Source organism: Tachysurus fulvidraco, chromosome 2 (assembly GCF_022655615.1).
Source record: "Tachysurus fulvidraco isolate hzauxx_2018 chromosome 2, HZAU_PFXX_2.0, whole genome shotgun sequence".
Classification (NCBI taxonomy): Eukaryota; Metazoa; Chordata; class Actinopteri; order Siluriformes; family Bagridae; genus Tachysurus; species Tachysurus fulvidraco.
In genome coordinates, this window is record NC_062519.1 from 30,986,663 (window position 1) to 31,002,925 (window position 16,263).

The 16,263-nt window shown below is 37.1% G+C and overlaps 1 protein-coding gene across 3 annotated transcripts; it reads right to left on the reverse strand.

Moving 5' to 3' along the window:
* Nucleotides 1-249: 249 nt before the first annotated feature.
* LOC113643927 (histamine H3 receptor) lies at nt 250-15,780 on the reverse strand. Of its 3 annotated transcripts, none has more exons than XM_027148375.2 (4): nt 15,648-15,780; nt 15,132-15,441; nt 13,350-13,516; nt 250-4,876 (listed from the first exon to the last, which is right to left on the reverse strand). In XM_027148375.2, the coding sequence occupies exons 2-4, from the start codon at nt 15,343-15,345 to the stop codon at nt 4,007-4,009; spliced, it is 1,251 nt and encodes a 416-aa protein (XP_027004176.1). In that variant the 5' UTR covers nt 15,346-15,441; nt 15,648-15,780; the 3' UTR covers nt 250-4,006. The 3 variants fall into 3 exon arrangements, with proteins under 3 accessions (XP_027004176.1, XP_027004182.1, XP_027004185.1); XM_027148381.2 differs by having other exon boundaries at nt 15,619-15,716; XM_027148384.2 differs by lacking the exon at nt 15,648-15,780 and having other exon boundaries at nt 13,350-13,474; nt 15,132-15,605.
* Nucleotides 15,781-16,263: the final 483 nt, after the last annotated feature.

Sequence of the window (16,263 nt, forward strand, 5' to 3'; positions counted from 1 at the left end):
TTTTGTTTGGAAGTTTTTAGTGATAGGAGTGTAACGATGCTACAGTAACTTTTAAGTGTTCCTGAAACAAAGATTCGGTCTGTCAAATGTTTATGGCCTGAACAGAATTTTTAAGGTTCCCTAATGAGCACAGGGAGTGTTTGCTTACATTTTGATTTCAGATGATAAGACGGACATCAAGAAGCAACACGTTATTTATACGTATTATGTTCCTGAAAAAAATGGTATGCAGCAGACATTGAAGTTTTTTTAATTCTTAACATGATCATGGCAGCATTATCAGGGTGAGTTTGGAGATTTATCATGTTTAGATGGATAAACATGTCATAGGCAGCTCTTGTATTGATGTGTATGGCGTGTTTTTTGTTTATATGATGGGAATTGCCTGTTTGAGTCAAATATCCTCTCCTCAGTTAAGCAAAGCTCATAAACAGTTATTAATTCTTTTTGCAATCACATTAGACCCTAACCTGTCCTCATGGGGAACTGGGGAACTGGGATGCTTAGCTTTAAAACAAAATGTCTCCCTCTTTTAAAATGCATATCAATTTCATGACAGGAGAGCCATCCTTCTCTCTTATCCATCCTTTCATCTACCTGCCAAATGAGACTCATTACAGCTCCATCACTTTCCTCTCACACTTGTGTCATGCACACACTCATTGTTTCCTCTGGTGAAACCATGCATATTACATGTGCTGTTCTTCGCAGCTATTTGAATTCAGTTCATTCGCTCTGGCCAGCCGATGCTCAACGTCTGGCTTTACTTTTGGAATACCTTTGCAGGTACAGCTCTCTGTCTCTGAGTTTCAGTGGAACTGATCATTGTCAGTTGCATCATGCATATTACAGCCTCTATTTCCCATCAATATAATCAATTTGCAGTGTTTGCCTTTCCAAGTCATTCAATATCCAAACAGAATGTGATTGGAATATCAGCTTCTTGTTTTAATATGCACAGCTTATTTTCTAGCTTGTCCCTCCATTCTTGTTCAAAGCAACTTCGAAATGCTTTTGAAGAAGCCAGAAAAGTGGCTGTGGTGGCAGCAACATTCAGTGCAGTGGGGCTCATTTATTGTCTTGCTTTTGTCACATCATTGCAAATGTGCAACATACACCCACTGACCAACTGCTAGTGCTGTACACTCCCACTGCCGCTTTCATCTAGTGTATGTGCAGACAAAACTCTGTAGCACCAAGACATCATTTTCCAGCCGTTATGCCATACTGGGTCACTATAACATGCTAGTGATAATTATTGTTTGGACCATTTCTGTATCTAGTTCTGAAGAAGTGTTCAAAGCTTCTATTGGATGTTTTGTTTACCAACAGTGAAAGCGTAAAAAGACATGAACAGGTTTTTAATAGGGATGCATCAATCTGAAAAAAGATGCTCCAGTGCTAGATGACACCATGTGAAGTAAGCATGGTATAGTTTTTATTGCTTAGTCAGTCAGCAAATGTATCTTTAATAGCGAGCAGGAGATACCATTTATAAAGCTCATTTATAATGGCCACACTCGCTGATGCTGCTCTTTGTCGTTCAGGTCCACTGTCTTCTCGCTCTTTAGTATAGATACTATTTAAGCACTATAAGATCTCATGAAAAGGTCCACTGTCTTCTCGCTCTTTAGTATAGATACTATTTAAGCACTATAAGATCTCATGAAAACATGAAAGGATTTCACAGTCAACACAGAGCTAAATAAAATGTTTCATGATGCTCCCTTGATTAATACTAAATCACTGCATGCCCAATTTTAATTTGTGTGTTAATAAAAGCTTACTATCAATACATGCTATCTCAGAAGAGGTCTAAGGATTGATTGGGAATATGATTAATCTCATATGCAAGTTCCTTGTAAGCTACAAGCCAGCGATTGATAAGAGCATTATCAGCAGATGTGTGGTCCGTGATGTGTGTACCACTGTTCATTAAGCTCTCAGGGTAGGAGAGCTGCAGCGTGGGTGAGATAACACTCTTAAATGAGTTTGCGTCTGCCTTCCTCATCGGCTTTGCCCCGGGGCCCGATCGTACTGCCACATTCTAAATTACAGCGGAGCCTAAAGTGGAAGCGTGTTGACACTGCGCCCTGCTTCCAGTTCTTTAATGAGTCTCTGTTTCATCTTCACCCAGAGACTAACAGGAGGATACTAATGGTGGCTGTAAGGACGATCATCTGACTCCTAGCTACACTATGAGGATGCCATTGGTAGTAGACCTACAATCATAATAAAGGTCAAAAATGAAAAGTTCATTGGGGAAAAAAGAGATCAGAAATGATAGCACTGCTCTTAACATTAAAGTGCTGTGGCTGTGATCATCAGCATGTTGAAGGATTTTTGACCTGCTTTCCTTTTTTATCAAGACTGCAGTCACCAGATCTGGCCTAGTTAATATTCTCCTTGTATAATTGATATTTCTAATATCTCTCTGCTTCAGAGTTTTATCTCATGTTGACAGAGGAATTAATGACAGATGCACAGATTTTCACTCAATTCTCCCAACTGCTTAAGCTATATAATTTCAGACAACCCATTACAGCTTCTTATGGGATTTCTTTTCAGTACATGATTAATGCTCGTTTCATTTGAGGAAACCTCATTAAAGTGAAGCTCAGGAGCTTATTCAACTACTGATTTGCATAATAGCCTACAGTTTTCTTCTATGTGTATATGACTGAAACTTTTTATTTTTTTTCAGAAAAAGAAATAATATTCCAGAGCTTTTTACAAATCATAATGAAATCCATGAAAATGCTGCATATAAACACCTTTACTATCTGCATTTTTACCTCATTCATCTTAATGTGCTGCTTTATTTAACACATGGCATCCATATAGAAATGGCTGTTTAACAGACCTGAGGTTTGAGGAGAATGCCTCTGATTAATATTGAATTGAAATTGAGCAGTTGATTGCTCGAACCGATGTGGAAAAAAGCTTTTACTAACTAAAGGGTGCAGTTCACTGTCACTCTGTGCTAAATGTATATTGATAGTTATAATATGCAGTTTGAGCTGCACTGGACAAGTAAATCTGATTACTGTGCAACACAGAGGGCTGAATTGCATGACATGTATAAGACATTCTCAGAAAATGGTGCGATTTTGCAGTCAGATTAAGGTCTAGTGATTGTTTCAGAGAGTGCATAACTAAATATCAGGGCTACTTGATTGTAACTAAACACACCTGTAGTGTGTTTGTTACTGTGGCATTTTAAAGAGTTCACAAATGTCAAGTTTATTTTTATGGAAACAACAAATCATTTGAGAAGCAGTGGAAATTGAACTGTGTACAAGGATCATTTAAAAAACACCCTTTAAATGACTGTTTCTAAAAATGTCACTTTTTTTTTTAAATAAGTCACAATTCATTATTTAAGTGTCAACAATACAGTCACACACCATGTGGGTGCAGACATCCACACACATAGAATTGAGAATCCATTTGTCATTATTTGTTAAACTGGCAGATTAAAACAACAGAACATTTGCTCAAATTCAGCTGTCCTTCCAAATTGTAAATCAAACCTGTGAAAACACAAGTCACATTCCTTTATAAATTATAAAACCAACACCAGTTTGTCTCACATTCAAAAACAACACCAGACTATGTTCAGAGTGCAGCAAAGGGACAGAGAACGTCTCTAAGATTAGTTTTTCTCTGCCTTCCTTTGCATTATTACACTCTAAGCTCTGTCTAGCTGAATGCACATCCTCGTTATGAAGGATAATCGAGAGGATGATGGAATGGATTGTACATGCTCATGCATTACTTTTAACACTATTTCTTGCCAACGGTCAGAAAGTTTGAGAAGTTTAACAGAGATCTGAAAATCAAAATTGTGCAGTCAAAAATTAAGACGTTTTCTCTCCAGACAATTAAGCTGCCTATGATCTTATTGATTTTCTCAGACATGAGCATCTTACAGGCTGCTGCCTCAATATTCACACATTATCCCCTCTGACAATCTGCAGAAAACTGTGTGAAATCTTGTCTGCTGTCACTGGCAGGATGGGTTGTCCTCATGTGGCCTGACAGATTGTCGTTTGGGGCAAAGGATCTTGGCGAAGGCCCTGCGAAAGCTGCTGTGGCACAACGGATACAGGAAAGGGTTGATGGCTGAATTGAGCCAAAGAAGCCAGAATGTGACTTCGTACCAGTGATGTTCTATACACATGCCACTGCAGGCTGCTCGAATGATCATTAGCAAGGTGTACGGAGCCCAGCACACACCGAAAACGCACACTATTATCGCCAAAGATTTGGCGATCTTCTTGTCCCGCGAGAGACGCGAATGCTCCCCATTCCTTGAGGGTGCCTGTGACTGAACCATGCGTGTCTTTAACCAGCAGCTAAGTGCTCCTTTCTTCTTACTGACTGTCTTCAGAGAGAGAGACACTGAATGGCTGCAGCTGGGGTCTCCACTGGAGGATGGAGAAATCTCCATGTCTTCCTCGATCACCGCTGAAACGGGTGCCAGTTCACTGGAGGAGACTTTGCGTGTCCTGACAAAAAAGACTGCAGACGAAGGCGACGCACCACCATCCACTACCCTCCAGCCATCCTCTTTCTCTGCACCTCGGTGAACTGCACGGCTCTTGTTCCGCCGCTGGATGTTGAGGTAGATGCTGAGATTGAAGAAGGTCACTGAGATAAATGGTGAGAAGAACTCAAAGGTAGATGCACTAAGCAGGAAGTACCATGTGCAATAGAACTCGGCAAAGCACTCATCAGCTGGAACAATGCTCTGGCCAGCTACATCCTCCCAGAAGATAATGGCTGGGCCATAGAGGAGAAAAGCCAGCAGCCACACTGCCAGCATCTTTCCCACAGCGAGCTGAGTCATGCCCTGCTGTGCTCTGTACCTCACCTAGCAAATGGAGTACGCAAGAGATACAAGCAGTAAGTAACAATACAGAAAATGAATTTGAGATTATAGAGACTCTACATTTTCCATACAGAAAACAAATGCACAGGAATATCAGCCATAACAATAATTTAATTATTTCACAGTAATTAAAACTTAATAACAATGTGTTTGTGAGATACTTTAGACTCTTAGCAGCATGTACCAAAACAAAAGCTGTAAATTAGAGTGAAACAAAGCTTTCATTGGTGTGCAGGGATGCTAGGGGATGCTTTCTTGAAAACACAGAAAGACCTGAAATGCCTAGTCAGTTCAGGAATACACAATTTCTTCTCAGTCTTTTTCCTCACCTTTTTCACCCACAACATTGTTCCTAAAAATTCTCAGTTTAGTTTAAAAAGTGTGACACTGGCAGCCCTGCTGTTGTAACTCGCTCCCTGTAGCTCATACAGGATTTTAAAGTGTTCTTCACTCTACTGAATAGTGTCTCTGTAGCTAGGACTGAATCTGCCAGGAAAAGCAAAGAGGGACAGACTGTTTCTGTGATTTACTCTTCAGGATGTTAGAAAAGATGTAAAGATATTGTTACACTTCAAGTAATATAAGTGGAAATTTTAATGAAAAACTTTATGATGTAATCGGTTAGGTGTATTTTAGTTATATTATAATTAAAATGTGAATTACTTAGACATCATTTAAAATGTTTAATATAAAAAAATTTTAAATGATGATTTAATAATCTATATATGACTATTTATATTATTTATAGTTTGTTTAAAAAATCTTTTTTTAATTTGCTGTAAGCAGGTCAGAGTTTTGTATTATAACAAAAGCTCAGTGTACAAATAAGTAGAACGTGCACAGATAATGGTCTGTGAGCCACACTGTTGCATGTTTCTGTGCTTTTCTCTCAAATATTCATTTTCCCTGCTGTGTTTTGTCCTTAGTTCAAGAAGGGTAAATCATCTCAGTAAAAGTAGTGGACAATATTTTCATGTAACAGGTTTAGCATTGTATGCGATTTAAGACACTTCAAACCCAAGAAATGGCTATAAATGCAACCTGAGTTCTATAATTTAGTTTTGTCCCAATACTCCTGATTTAGTAGATCCGGAGTGGTATAGACATGTTTCCTTAATGATGTATGACTCTGGTGTTATGATGCGAGTTCACAGCATTTAATGCTCCCGAGTTCAGCCAGAGAGAATGTGCAATGGCTTCTTCCTTTTTAAAAAATGACAAATGAGACTGTGGCAATGAAACGCAATCTCTGTTTGGCATTGGACAAGTCCTTAAGGTGCACTACTCACTCACTCACTCCTTCATTTTCTACCACTTATCCGAACTTCTCGGGTCACGGGGCGTCTCAGGCGTCATCAGGCATCAAGGCAGGATACACCCTGGACGGAGTGCCAACCCATCGCAGGGCACACACACACACTCATTCACTCACACACTACGGACAATTTTCCTGAGATGCCAATCAACCTACCATGCATGTTTTTGGACCGGGGGAGGAAACCGTAGTACCCGGAGGAAACCCGGGGAGAACATGCAAATTCCACACACACAAGGCGGAGGTGGGAATCGAACCCCCAACCCTGGAGTTGTGAGGCAAACGTGCTAACCACTAAGCCACCGTGCCCCCCGCTATCATGATATAATTTTTTCACTACAATTGGAAATAAAAGTTGCCTCAGGGGAAAGTGTGATGATCACATCCCACAGCTATTCCTAACTTTCATTATAGAATTTCATGCCTCATAGTGCTACAGCTGTATATTCAGAGATTACATAAAACCTTAGTGTGTTTGTACATTTACACATTCTGCTTTTATTTTCCATTCCAGTTCTGACAGGATGCTTTTTGTGTATGTCTCTTTTATGTGAGTTCACTTTCTGAAATTTTCAAATGCTATTTTGTACAAAAGGTAGCATGATGAAACCCTGTGTCAATGTCAGTTCAAGCCTTCAGTTGTTCAGTATTTCCCTAGAAATGTCACAGAAACACTCAACATACAATAAAGACTTCTTTTGAGGCTCTCCTCAAATGCTAAAGGTTTATACTAATGGCTCATTAATGACTGATGGAACACACTCGCTCTTAAAAGCAATTAATAGAAGAAATAACTATTGATGGCATAAATTGGATGCGGTGACATTCTTTAAGAAAACTGGATTACATATCTATTGAGAAATGGCAGAATATGCTTTTGATACTGTAATGGCTGTCAGTGTGTAGTTGCTTTTAGAAAAACAGGATGTGCCACTGCTCCTAGTTTTATTAAAAGCAAAGAGGCTCAGCGATCAGGGTTTCTTGCTCCATGGAGAATTAAAAGGAGGTCAAAACGGTATTCTGCCTCATGGGGTTCGAAGGGCAAAATGTTTTTGAGCTTTCTTATTACAACTGTATTAAACTTACTAGAAGAGCTCCATGTCAATTTGTAAATTTGACTTCAATACTGGCACGGCTCTGGTGTGGTGCTATATTGTAATCAGCACAACACATCCGGAAAGAGGCTCCTGAAATCTTATCAAACAGATTAACAAATCATTAGTCAAATATTTAAGATCTGGTGTATGCAACTACTATACTTATGTTTACTTATGTTCTTATAATGTCCACACAGACAATGATAGAATACAAACATAAATAATAATACAATAAATATATATTCACGATAAAAGTATACATAACAGTATATTACATTTTATATATAATGATATTGGTATATTAAGTCTATTACTACTTAATACTTAATATGTGACAACTCACTATGTTGAAAAAATGCATTAATTCTGTACCATGAGTAATTTGGTCATGATTAATTAAGGCTCTGCATCTCATTAAATAAAGCTTAATCTGACAATAGATATTAGTACAGTAGCAGAACTGCATAGTGGAGCTGGGAATTATGTTCAACACTTGATGAACAAGTAAAAAAGTATTAGTGTAATTCCAAAAAAGTACAAATTTGATTATAGGAATAAAGATATAACCATCTCAAAATAGGCAATGAAACCACAGAAGGTCTTAGGGCCACAAATCCCTTTCTTCCATTCTGTGAGCAGTATGCGAAGCTAACTAAAGTCATTATGAGCAATTACGTGAGTGGCTTTTCTCAAAGACATTTTATGCATCTGCTAGTGCAGTACTGCACTCAGAAAATTGTGTTTTTTCCCCATATAGGTAGTCATTTATGCAGTATGGTTACAGTTACAAGGTTGCAACAGCTCACAAGTTCTATCTTGTAGCATGATAAGGAACAAAATGCTAGTTGTAATCTATTTAAAGCAGTATGGGCCACTTTTTCCAAACAACTATTTAAACATAGTTCTGTAAGTAAAGTCTTTAAAGATATTTTTTTAGACGGGTTTGTTATATTAGTTTGCTACCTAAAGTTCTTAATGAAAGTTTTCACAAACTTTCATTAAGAACCCGCAACAACAAGCACAAGACACAGATATATGTGATGATCACCTCCTGAAAAGTTGCATTGGAACACAGATTACAGCTGACTAATGTGTGTCATGGGGAGGGGGGTAAGGCTTCAGGGTTTCAGTACATTTTGCAAGTAAATAAATATATTTTTGGGTGGTAACTTGTAGCAATGAACTCTGACGTTAAAATGCACAGCTTCACAGGTCACAGCATTAATACTCATAAAAAGGAACCAGAACTTTTTATGTTGTTCTTTCTAGGTAACTTCTTTCAAAACTAAAATTGTAGTTTACCTGTAGCGTTTGATGGCCATAATTCTTCAGCATTCTTCAAAATATGCAGATTGCAGCTCAGGCAAACCCACACAAGGTTGTAACCCCAACAATGAGAAACTATAACCAAGTAAATTAACCAGTGGCAATCATAATGAACAAGCTGTTTAACACTGTTTAACAGAAGTTGTTAAACCTGTTCACACAGCAGAGTTCAAATCATACCCATCTAACTTTAATATTCATTTGCTCATTAATTACATACGCTTTCTGTAACTAAATTCAGAATTAGGTTAGGTCTATGAGGCTCTGAATAAATGACTCCATTAGTGAAAAACTGTTCATCACTGTCATAAGAAAACCTGGTACTAAAAACCTGCAGAACTTTGCTCTAAATAGGAACTATATAAACATTACCCAATATGAGACATTACACATTTGTAAGTTATATATCAATATAAAAAAACTCAATGAACATAATTTCTCAATAAGCAGCAATTGTCAATAAGTAAAGGCATGTTTAATGTTTGAAGTGTAATTTGTACTGCATTGGAAATACAAAGTTAAATCTGATACTAATTAATGCTAATACTAATTAATACTAATACAAATTAATTCTAATACTAATTAATACTGATACTAATTAATACTAATACTAATTAATACTGATACTAATTAATACTAATACTAATTAATACTAATACTAATTAATACTAAGCCTCCGAAATGGTATTGTAAAGGAGCAAAAAATGTTCAGATAACGTTTTGAAATGTACAAAATAATATTTAAAAAAAATAAATAATCAAACATCTAATTTAAGTAAACTTTTATTGTTAAAAAAAGAACCAGGTGATTAGTTATTTGAAATAGCCCCTGTCTGAATGAGGAAGGTCAGCACACTTTTGTCATTGCATTTGTGTAATCTCAAATCTTGATGAATGGGACTGAGTGAGTTTGGTCAATAACTCGGCGATAAATGTATTTATCCATCTTTAAGGCTGCCATTAATTCTGGAACCGACTGTTGCTAAAAGCAGTAGACTATTTACCTGTTCAGCACAGAGTTTGTTATCATTCTGCTCAAGACTTATTATTGAGCCAAGCAGTGCATAATGTTTGGTAATGCACTACATATTGGTTAATCTATTATAATCTATTGATTGTAAAAAGGTATTTGCATCACAAATAGAATTAATGATATTGATATTATAATCATTGAGTGAACTGTAATACAATGTAGAGGAATGTTTTTTTTTAGCACCAAGGACTTTTCAGGTAATTTGCTTGCTCCTTTTGCAGCCACTGATGGCTTGGTTAAAATTGACTGAATTATTTGAAACCTTTTTGATGCCAAGGAATCATTTAGACTTTTCAAATCTGAATGCTGTTTAAAAGATTGCATTGCTTTACTTTACTGGCTCACAGCTGGGCTTCAGTTCCTCTTAAGCAGGATAGATTTCAGTTTAACAGGAAATTATTAGCTATGCATCCCATGCTTCAGATGACTTCCACAACACTCTAGAGAGATATTCAGGGTAAACCCGTTCACTTGGGTTCTATGGACTGTGCAATAATGGCGAATAAAAGAAACTCCTAAATCAATTCATCCAGCTCACATCTGTATTGTTAAACGCTTCCAGAAACACTTTTTACTCATTTGCCTTTTGTGCCTGAAAGTGCATTCAACAAGTATTCAATCTTCCCTGGTGTATTACTTACGATGCCCTCCAGATCATTTTTAAAACTCATCCATATTTATACAAAAGTGACACTGTGTATCAATAGAGGTTGTGACTGATATTAAATATTTTTTTTAACTCTCTACTAAATACTAACTCTCCAAAGAGTGCTCTGTATCCTCATGCATAAATGGTCTCATGTAAGAATTTACTGCAGAATAAATTATCCTATTGCTGGCTTATAAGCAGACAGTTCTGTCCTTACCAGCAGTAAGCGCCTTATCAAGCAGTTTTACCTAGATAATTAATAGCTATCATTCATATATAAGATGTCTTTTCTGTTCATTTACTTTGAGCAATAATTTTCAGACAAATTTGACTCTGTCCTTTCTGAAGTATGTAAATTTCATTGATAAACTTAATGATAGATATTCATCGCCCTTGTGTTCACTACTTACTGTACTGTTCACTATTAGTAATGCATAACTCATTAATTAACTACAGATAAACTTTATTCTAGTCACCATTCTAGGAACACTAGATATGAGACAACGATGCATAAGTACGGAAATATATATTACAAATAATATGTGTGTATGAGTGTGGAGGAATCGATTTTGTTAAGACATTGCCTACATTAATAAATACAGCTGCACAGAGAATGATGATCCTCTGAACCTCAGCGTTCAGATTTGACTGAGATAATAAATCATGTTGTTATATTCAAATATAAATTTCAGTGTTCTTTTTTTTTTATTCCAGTACCCTGTTACATTTTGCTAATTTCTAAGAACCAAAAGTTTTTTTTAGTTATTCCTTTGTTAGACAATGCCACAAATTCAATTCAAACATGAGTGAAAAGTAGCTTTAACATGCTTTTTTTTGTTGTTGTTTTTATCATTAATGTTTCCCTCACCAATAATCTCTTGTCACAGTGTATCATTGCTCCCATGTTGTTTGCTGTGGTTATTTTTGGGAAGATCCTTTTTCATGCTGGTGAAGAATGTTACATAAGGGCTCACTTACATCCAGCCTCATTTTACTGAATATTTGGGAGGCCAAATGCTCACTGAAGATAAATCATCTTGTTTTTGTCATTTAGCTATGACTTTTAACTTTATGGTTAGTATCAGAACCTTTCCTCAGACAACAAACACAAGCGGAATGGAAAGGTCAGTGAGAGGGGACAGGCTTGTTACCGTGATGTGTCAGCTATCAAAATGATCTGAAGGACTATTTTTATCTTTGTGCAATGTGGATTCACTCAACAGTTTCAGACAAACACCTTAAACCAAATAAACACTTTTAGCTGCAAAGAATAAAAGCTACTGCTTTCTTTTGTGCTGCATCAGAGGATAAACTTTAGTGGATGATATACTGAACGAACAATGTACTAAATTATCCCATGGTTGTTGTTTTTGAAAATCACATTTTATGATTGTGTTTTCATTTTGTGTTCAATCACATGAAGAACTGCAAAATGTCTGTAACCGTTATTTGGTCGATCAAAGAATAATGTGAAAATTTATGGAAATAATTCAAATCTTTTTAAAAAGAAAATGGCAGGAAATGCTCAGGTATGAATTTTAGTGTTTTATGGATGACACAGAAAAACAACTGTATGTCATCTAAAATGCTATGATCCGTATGTGTGTAAACAATTGTGTTTTTAGTATGAATGTAATCAATCGCTAGCAATACAACATGTCACTATGGACAAATCTGAGGTCCTGTCCACATCTATCTAGATATTTTTTCTTTCTCTGTGTTTTAGACACTTTTACAGGAACTAAGAAGCACAAACATCTAACAGACTGTAAAAGCAAGGTGCATAAAGACATGGTTTGGAATTCTGACTGGGCCTAACATCAGGGCCAGACCTGCTCCTGAATCTGGGCCTGACCTGCTTTTCAAGCTGGGTCTGATATGCTCCTGAAGATAGGCATGACCTGCTCCTCAAGCTGGGCCTGACCTGCTCCTGAAGCTGAATTGGGAAATTTCTACAGTCATGTACAAAAATCTTCCCCAAAACAGTGGAGGCACCGGGTATTCATAAAGTGTATATTAAAGGTTATAAAGATCTCATATGCAACACTAATAAACAACACTTACATTAATCATAAAAGCTACAGGATAGATCAGCCTGACTTGCTTTCAGAATACTGATAAGGAAAATTGTTGAAGCCAGTAGTAACACAAAAAAAGAGTTTCAGGAGATGAAAAGAAGCACCAACAAGTTACTCAGAGAACAATAAGCAATGAACTGTATCAGAATCATCTCTGTTCCTACACCCCACACAAAGCTCCTCTACTAAAAATCTACAGTGACTCTAAAGTGATCTAAAGGCATTTAGAGAAATTATAACTCATTGGAACAATATATTACTTTCAAACAAAGCAAAAATAGAATTCTTGACAGTAATTCAACTCATTATATTTGTGGGTTCCATAAACAACATACCCACAGAGTACAGAGGTGGGAGTGTCATAATATGTGGCTGCTTCTCTGCAACAAGTACTTGGGCATTACAACGTCAAAGGATAGTTGAATTCAATCCCATTGGCCAAGAAACTGAATCTGAGGAGAGGAATGATATTTCAACAAGTCAATGACCTCAAAAATACAGCCAAAGCAACACGAGAAGACTTTGCAATCTTATGACTTCTGAATCTCATCGACAATTTATGGAAAATCTTAAAATTGCAAGTGGATCATAGGAACTCTCATAACCTTGGAGAAGTTTTAAATAGTGTATCAGAGTTGTAAATTCCAATAAAATCTTTGCAACAAAGCACTAATTTTGGTCATTTCTGTTGTCCGAATACTTTTTCTATATCAAATTTGTTTTTAAACATAGGTGTGTTTATGCTTATAATATTTTGGCACATGTCAAGTCATGCACTGCGATGGGTTGGCACTCCATCCAGGGTGTATCCTGCCTTGATGCCCAATTAAGCCTGAGATAGGCACAGGCTCCCCGTGAACCGAGAGTTCGGATAAGCGGTAGAAAATGAATGAATGAATGAATGAATGTCAGCTCAGTATAAATGTTTGTGCTGGCGGTGTTGAAATTAGTACGTACAGCTCTGGTGACAGATAGGAAGCGGTCGTAGCTGATTAAGACTATGTTGAAGACGGAGGCAGTACAGAGAAGATAGTCCATCACGAGCCACAGCTTGCAGAGGCCCCGGCCCAGCATCCATCGACCTGTCAAGATGTAGGGCATGTACACGGGGATACAGAATGCCCCTGTACAAACAATAATGATAGTACATAACACAGTCACTTAATATAACGAAGAGTCTAAATGAGTCTTCAGGATTTCGTTCTCATACACATATCAGTCAAATATTGAACACTATTCAGCTGTTTTCTAGAGATGATCTGAAGCATGGCTTTCAATTCAGAGCCGAAGCGATTATAAAGCACAAAGCATCTCTCATCTCTGCAGTGAAATACATCATGTTGAAAAGAAAGGAAAGTGATACTTCCCACAACTGCTTCCACTGCAGATGAAAATGAGTCGCACAGCTCATTTATTTGAGAGTGGTCTTTCACAACTGAATACAAAAAATCTCATTAAGTCCTCATCCCCGGAGGATGCACTGGCATTCACCTCTAGGTAGGCTTAGTGAGAGGGCGAGTGTGAGGGGGCAATTTCAGGACAATGGAAACCTGATGATTCTCTGTCATTTTCTATTCCAAGAATTCTTTAGTTGACATAAACCAGTCAGGGCTTTAACTATCTTGGTCCAAATTCTCTATACTGTGTGAATTGGCCATTTTTCCATGATGCCAACACGTATTAAGCGGAACATGATGTTTCAAATCTCCATATCGGCACTTCAGTAAGACACCAAGAGAGTGCCAGCAAGACTTCAGATAAATCAATGGTCGGCTGTCATTTTTGCTCAAGATAACTGATTACAGTTGACAGTACCAAAACACATTGGGGAGAATATATATATATATATATGTGTGTGTGTTTGTGTGTGTATACATATCTACAGTATATATACATACATATATATATGTATAAGTATGTATATATGTGTCAGATAGAGAGATAGAGATAGACACTGAATCCTCGTGGATGATGAGTGTCAGTGTCAGAGTCAGTTATTAAGAATTGAGAGCATACAATCCAATATTGATTAGCCTCTTGGTGTGTGTGAGAAAGAGAGACAATGATAGGATTGGCTATTCTGGAGTGTGTTTAGCAGAACAAGACCAATTTTGATTGTTTGTTCTATTACTTTCCGTGTTCTGCTAGCAAGAACAAGGAGAAATGAAGTGTTGGGATTGACATAACTTGTGTGGGAGGCAGTGATACACAAGTGACAATACAACAATGACCACGTAATTGTGGGCAAACCAGTCTTTGAATTGCTGTAAAGATCGCAGTGGAGAGGTGGAGAAGAAATGTCCTCAGTTCAGTTGAACGTTCCTTGTAATATAAACTTGGTGAACCTGGCTTTAAAGTTGGATGGCAGAGAATCACAGAAAAAAAAAACTGACAGGCTATTTATTATCCTCTATATGGACACTGACGTAACTAAATGTGTTCGTTAAAAACAGTTAATACTGTAACGCACAAGGCCATGACATAGAATTATGGCAATAGTTGTGGCAAACATTTTACAACCTTAAACAATTCACTAGTTCACTTGTTGTCCTTCCTGCAATGTAGTAAATATAAGAATAAATAAATAAATAAATAAATAAATAAATACATAAATAATAAAAGAAAATAATAATAATAATAATAATAATAATAATAATAATAATAATAATAATAATAAAGTTTAGTGAAGTTGCATAGCATGAATGTACTCAAAATAAAATGTACTTAAGTGCTACCTACCGACCAGAAAATCTGATATAGCCAAATTAAGGAAGAAGTAGTTGCTCTGATTTCGGAGGCTCTTGTCCACGACAAATGCAAAGATAACCAGCGCGTTTCCCACGACCACGACGACCACCAGGACCATCATTAATGCGGCCAGGATGACGGTGGCGCCGGGGATGCCGGCATGTTCAGCGCTGGAGTTACTGTGTCCAGAGAAGCAGGTTAACATGGTCAACTCCGTGCTGCCTTTAACTCAGACAGAGGAGGCGACTTTACACACATTGTTCGGCTTTTAAACTCGTCGGAGTGTCCTTTCTTCTTTTGACTGAAGAGGATAAAATCATCCAAATTTATTTTTAATTCCTGTCGTCAAAAAAGTTCAGTATATGCGAATATATTTTAATTATAGCACAAATATTCACAAATAATTCATTTTCTGAATGGTAAAGTATCCTCTCTGCAAAGAACTTCATTTATAAATATATAAATATAAATAGCATACATAAAATTGTTATATATAAGAAAGACCACCGTTTTCTGGAGAGCTGAGGCGATGCACCAACAGCTTAGACAGCGCGCTTAGACAGCGCGTGAGTAAATTCTTCGCACCAACCCACCCTTACTATGGAAGTAAAGGCTGCGTTCCAAACGTGCGTACTACCCCTTTACATAGAACGCCTCCATACTGGTAACTATGGCAACCTTCTGTCGAGGATGGCTTATAGTAACATTCTATTAAGGACACTAGAACGTGATTTGAGACGCAGTCTCTAGTCGCCGAGAAAGAGACATGAAGCACAATCCTGAAGTGTGAAGGCTACCTACTGTATTTGGGAGAAAACCCGCACGTGTTAGTTAGTTAACATGTAATTAAAAGGGATGAATGGATGAATAAATAAATTAATAAATACCCTACATATTAAACTTGGGTCACCCATGCCAAGCCACCCATTTCATGAGTACATAAAAATATGAATCGTGATCATGTAATATTCATTCATTCATATTATTATTATATTTTATTTATTTATTTATTTATTGTTCTGGTGGTGGCAATTACATGCTACAAATCCAGATTGTTAGTGAAAAGATTTAGATCACTAATGAGCAAACCAGAGGCAACAGTGACAATGTAAAACCTCAGCGA